Here is a 5,194-nt window from a genome sequence, read left to right on the forward strand (position 1 = left end):
AGGAGGCAGCCTTGCTCCAGTTCATCATCAGGGTGATGGATTAGCTGGTCCAGGAGCCAGAAAAGGGGCCCCCATCTTTGCATGTGAAGAAATTCACAAAGCCTTGAAGGGACTTCAGGAGTCCAGGTGCCCAGGATGGCATCTTGGGGCAGGAAGGCGGGGCGGGGGGCGCGCTGATGAGTGGCAGGCGTAAGAAATGCACAACCTTACCCCATTCCCTGCTAGAGATTCAGACCACCGGGGAGCGGGAGCGGTGAAAACAACAGTGGCGGTGGGAGGGATGGGAGAGGGACGCCCAGGTCTCCTCGAGGAATCTGCCAGTCGTCCGGGACTGGCTGCACTGACTGGGGGTCTTGGGCCACCGCACCCGTGATTGTCATGAGACACTGGGAAACACTTTACAAATATGATGAGTGCTATGAAGTCACTCACCTCCTAAGCCACCCCTCAGGGTGCCCTTCAGATCCAGCTGGGAAGCATATCTGGACTCACAGACATCCCTCCTTCCCTCAAGACCCACAGCATCCTGGCACCCTTCCAATGCTCTGTATTCTCATCACCCGCCCGTCCCCACCAGGCCACAGGCTCCTACACATCTGCAGGACTGGCGTGCGGCCAGGGGACACACACCATGCTCAGCAAACACTGACGCTGAGTGGCCCCGATGGCCTTGTTGTTGCCTGAAAACATGTGTGAACAACAGAACCCTGAGGTCAGCCAAGTGCACGCCAGCAACATGTAGGTCATGAGCAATGATGAGTCACTTGTGCAGTCACTAACCACACAAGTGAAAGCGACTTGTGACATGAACTAAGTACAGAAGCCCAAGCTTCTGGACGTTCTGACCAGCTGCCACAAGAGGGCGCTCTCGGCTTGCAGACCAGCTCGGACGCCTGGCCAGTACCTTTGGTTATCTCCCTGTTGTCACTGAGGCCCCCGCAGAGTGAGATCGCGATGGACGGCAGGTCCCGCAGGCCGTCTGAGGTGCTCTCCACGCCACTGTCAACGCCAGAGCTGCCCACGGACTGCGGGGACTGGTTGGCTGACCGGGTTCCGTTGTCAGCCTGTTTGGGGAGCCCAGAAGGATCTCCGCTGGAAGTAGGAAGAGGGAAAGGGGTGCTGAGGCTTCTCCTTGTCTGGGTCCCACACAGACACCCCCTGACTCCAGCAACCTGCTACCCCTCAGAGCAGCCGGAGACTTCATCTAAGACAGACTTTTCATGAAAGCATCATGACAAACAGGCAAGTGACATGAATTACCTTAGGAGAGAAAACTATTTTTTGCCTATTACATCTCCTTGCAGCCCCTCCCACACCCATGTGAAATGAACTGAAGAGAAAACACACTGTCCTAAGAGGCCACAGCTCTGCACTTTCACCCCAAGAAGCTGGCCCTCCCTACGAATCCCGGGAGGAGAACCGAAGAGGGGGACCCCTCCTGGAGAGGGTGAGAACCGAGCAGCTGTCTGCTTTTTGCCTCTGGTTCGGGCTGTGGGCCAGTGACCAGCGCGACCCAGCCTCGGTGTCATCAGGGGAGATGGCCTTGCGCCTGCGTTCCTGTGCAGAACGCGCAAAGCCAGCCACACAGAGATGCCCACACGCTGACGTCTACAGAGGAAGTCCATTTTTCCTTGTTGCTTTTCACAGCAAAAGGTGGGCCTCCCGTTGCCTTCTCTTACTTTCTAATCAAATGGAAGGCAAAAACGGCCCCACACAGATTAACTATTCAGATTGTAGAAAATGATATGAGGAATGAAAGGAAATTTTACTTTTTGGGAAAATACAGGGCAGCCACTTCGGGGTCCATGTCTGTGAGGTCATCCAGGTAGACGCCATCAGCACCAAGATGCCTGCTCCGTTTGTCTAAAAGAGCAAAGGGGTCCAGTCAGAACACCGTTCTTCCAGAAACAACCCATGGACTTCTGAGCATCTCTGAAAAAAGCGTTTAAGCACGGTGTGCGAATTTACTCAGAAGTGCCCAAACCGGCCCCAGAACCCCACTGGCAGAAGTCGGCACTACAGCACTGCTGCAGAGGCAGGCACCCAGGTCTGTATGGGGCGCCGCCATTCACCAACTGCATGACCTTGATCAAGTTACATAACTGCTGAGCCTCAGTTCCCCATCTGTGAATGCCTGAAGTGCACTAAGCAATCACCATATTAAAGCGATCACCATCGTTATTCTTCTTCTTATTATTATTAAATGATAACGCTTTCATTAAGCACTTCCCCATCAATACGCTAGAGTACAGCATCCTAAACGGTGCCCTGTCAGTCACTGCGCACCACGGCTGCAGACTTCCTAGTGACTTCTGGCCGAGAAGGACGTCACTGGTTCATACAAATCTAGAACACTACAAAGCGCGTGGCTAAGGGATGAAGATGACATCATCGCTCCTGACAGGCACGCTCCTGGGTGCAGCAAGCGAGGGTTGAGGGAGCACCTACTATGTGCCGAGAATTACTGTAAGCATCAAGGAGACAAAGCTAAACCAAACCAAAAAGATTCTTGATCTCCTGGAGAGCGTGTGTTCTTGCAGGGGCGTCAGGCAAAACAAAGAAACAAATGATCCTTGGAAATGTGATAAGCAGAGATTTAAACAGTCATGTGCTAGAGGGAAAGGGGACCAGGACTGGCTTAATAATCAGCTTCTCACGGCACCCCAGAACGTGCTGTAAAGGACGTGCCCCCTCTGGATCCCAGCACCCCTGAGCAGTAAAACGAGGAATTCACTGCACGACCCCCAAAGCCCTCTTTACGTCTGATTTTCTATGATGACATTCTCGTAACTAATACATTCAGCAAAAGGGCACAGGCTGAGCATGACCTCGATTGTGTTCTGAACTTTGGAAGGAATCACGGTAATTGGCAGAGCACCGCGTCCGCACAGCAGGAGCCCAGCCCCAGGCTCTGCACCTACCTTTTCTCCTAGAAGGCGANCCTATCTTGCTCTTGACAAGCAGGGTCCGTTCCAGGATCTGGGCAACCTGAAGTCCAGCTCTCCTTACAGACCCACTTACAATGCAGCTCACACGCTCCTGCACCGGCTTCCTACTTCCAAGGGTAACGCTAACTTGACCCAGATTTTCTGGATGAGGATCATCAGAGAGGGTCAAGTGACAGGCTATCAGACTCAGCAAAATAAACCATAATTTCATGACTAAACATGAAGGGCCATGACTAGGGAGACAAATTTAAGCTAAGTGTAAAAATATGTTTCCCTCAGTAGCCACGTTTTTAATGGTTTTTATACTGACACACATTGGAAGCAAGCAGTCTACCAGGCACATCTCATGTCCAAAAGCACATAAGTCACACCAGATGCTGCCGCACGCCAGGCCTCCCCCACTCGCCACGCAGCTGCACGGGGCTGCAGGCTGCAGGGCCGCGCTCGTGGCATGCACGGAGTCTGGGCTTGTCCGTCATCTATTCTCACTAAACACCATCATGACGAGCCTGGGATCCGTGCTTCCTGGCTGCTCATGAAAAACAGGGTTCAGGGGATGAGCGTTGTGCACCCGTGGCAAAGAGGACATTGTGAGCGCCATGGGCCCTGCTACCTGGAATTCTCTAAGTCCCATCCCCAGGGCTTGATTCAGGAAATGCATTTGAGGAAATAACCAACTCTCTCTAAGCGTGGACACACCCCTGCAAGACTTTGGGTCTATCAGCCATGTACGACTCAGGATGAATTAGACCCATCAGGCTGCCTCCCTCAAACACTTGAACACAGGAACCTCCAGGGCTTCGTCAGAGAAGACAAAGGGGCAGTGATGTTGAGCCGGCCTGGACAGGCGCCGATGTCAGGGTGGAAACGCGGGGTGTCAAAAGGGGAGGTGGCCAGGGGGCCGCAGGCACTCTGGGATAGAAAAGGTGGCAGCAAGTAGAAGCGGGAGCCAGAGGGCAGGAGGGACACCGTCACACACGCCGAGTGGGGTGGCCATGCCGTGGCCGGATGCTCACCAGCTGCTCCGAAGTGAGCCGGAGGGTCTTCTTGTAGCTGACGTTGGACAGCAGAGGGAGGTGGCTTGCACCTGACGGCTTGGCGGCTGCATGCTCTTCATCACTGGAGGATGATTCATGCTTTATTCTAGAACACACAGTGATGTAATCACCAATTAGGAAATGCATCTGCGTGGCCATTAAAAATGCATTAGGCCGGAATCAATGAGGGAGCCGACGGGCTCTCTCCTGAGCACTGTCTCCTGGGTGGTCATTTACCATCTGCCCTTACATTTATCAATGAACTCGCACCACATTCCCATTCATGCAGCTCTTGCATTATTCAGCTGGGGCTGCCTCTCCTCATTCATGTCCCTATTTACCAGCTATCATCACTCTATTTTAAACCAAGAGGCTCCCCTTCCTGAGGAGAAGGGCTGGAGTCCCTCCTTGGCCTAGAAGGCCGCTCACAAACATTCTCTTCCCCATCTGCGGGCCAAGCACAGGGAGTCCACATTTCTACACGTCTGGCTGATCAGCGCCCTGCGTCTCCCCCTCCAAATCCACACTCTAGGCACTCTAGGACTCGCCAGAGAAGACAAGGACGACTCGCCAACCCTCGCCCGGACCCTGAGCAGGCTGCACTGTGAGCAAGGGCTGCCTCTGACCTGCCTGCACAGACTCCAAAGCCAAGGCTCCTGGCTCTTCTAGACTTTCCCGCTTGCTGGGGGGCTGGGAGGTACAGGTGGGAAACAAGCCCATTTTCCTTAAATAGCGCATATAAAGCATACCAGTAATTAGTTGTTCCCTAGATTAAAATCCTGCTGTGGATTTTAATCCCCAACACAGCAGTATCAGCTCTGCTTCCCAGGACCATTATCTTTAAAAATGCCTTAATGCGTACAAAGTGCTTAATAAATGTTTGCTAGGCTAAGTGGAAGAGGCTGAGTGGCCCCCAAGCAGGCGTATCCCACCTCCTGGGGGCACGCCTTCCTGCCACGCTTCCGTCCGGTGCATCCCTACATGCACGCTTCCACGGGCACACAGGGGGCGCCTTCCCATCTCCGCTCGCCCTCCGGCCGCCCGTTTCCTCCTTGCCTGCCTTCCCTTCTACTGCAACACAATCAGCTACCTCCTCTGCGACCTGTTGCCGTCATCCTCCATGTGTGTTCATTCCAGAAGCACTTCTGCCCCAAACCCGGGGAGACGTGCAGGAGAACACCGTGACGCCGCAGCCCCGTTTCTCCCCGC

The 5,194-nt window shown here is 53.9% G+C and overlaps 1 protein-coding gene across 1 annotated transcript in view; it reads right to left on the bottom strand.

Annotated features, from left to right (window-relative positions):
• Positions 1–5,194, bottom strand: part of LPIN1 (lipin 1) — a 69,143-nt gene that overhangs the window by 46,730 nt on the left and 17,219 nt on the right. The window contains exons 9-13 of the mRNA XM_019650002.1: positions 3,965–4,091; positions 3,725–3,860; positions 2,922–3,089; positions 1,770–1,863; positions 905–1,092 (exon numbers count right to left, since the gene is read on the bottom strand). Coding sequence (XP_019505547.1) covers positions 905–1,092; positions 1,770–1,863; positions 2,922–3,089; positions 3,725–3,860; positions 3,965–4,091 — 713 coding nt within the window. The remainder of the gene's footprint in view (positions 1–904; positions 1,093–1,769; positions 1,864–2,921; positions 3,090–3,724; positions 3,861–3,964; positions 4,092–5,194) is intronic.

The sequence above is a fragment of the Hipposideros armiger genome, unplaced genomic scaffold (genome assembly GCF_001890085.2).
Source record: "Hipposideros armiger isolate ML-2016 unplaced genomic scaffold, ASM189008v1 scaffold_137, whole genome shotgun sequence".
Lineage (NCBI taxonomy): Eukaryota > Metazoa > Chordata > Mammalia > Chiroptera > Hipposideridae > Hipposideros > Hipposideros armiger.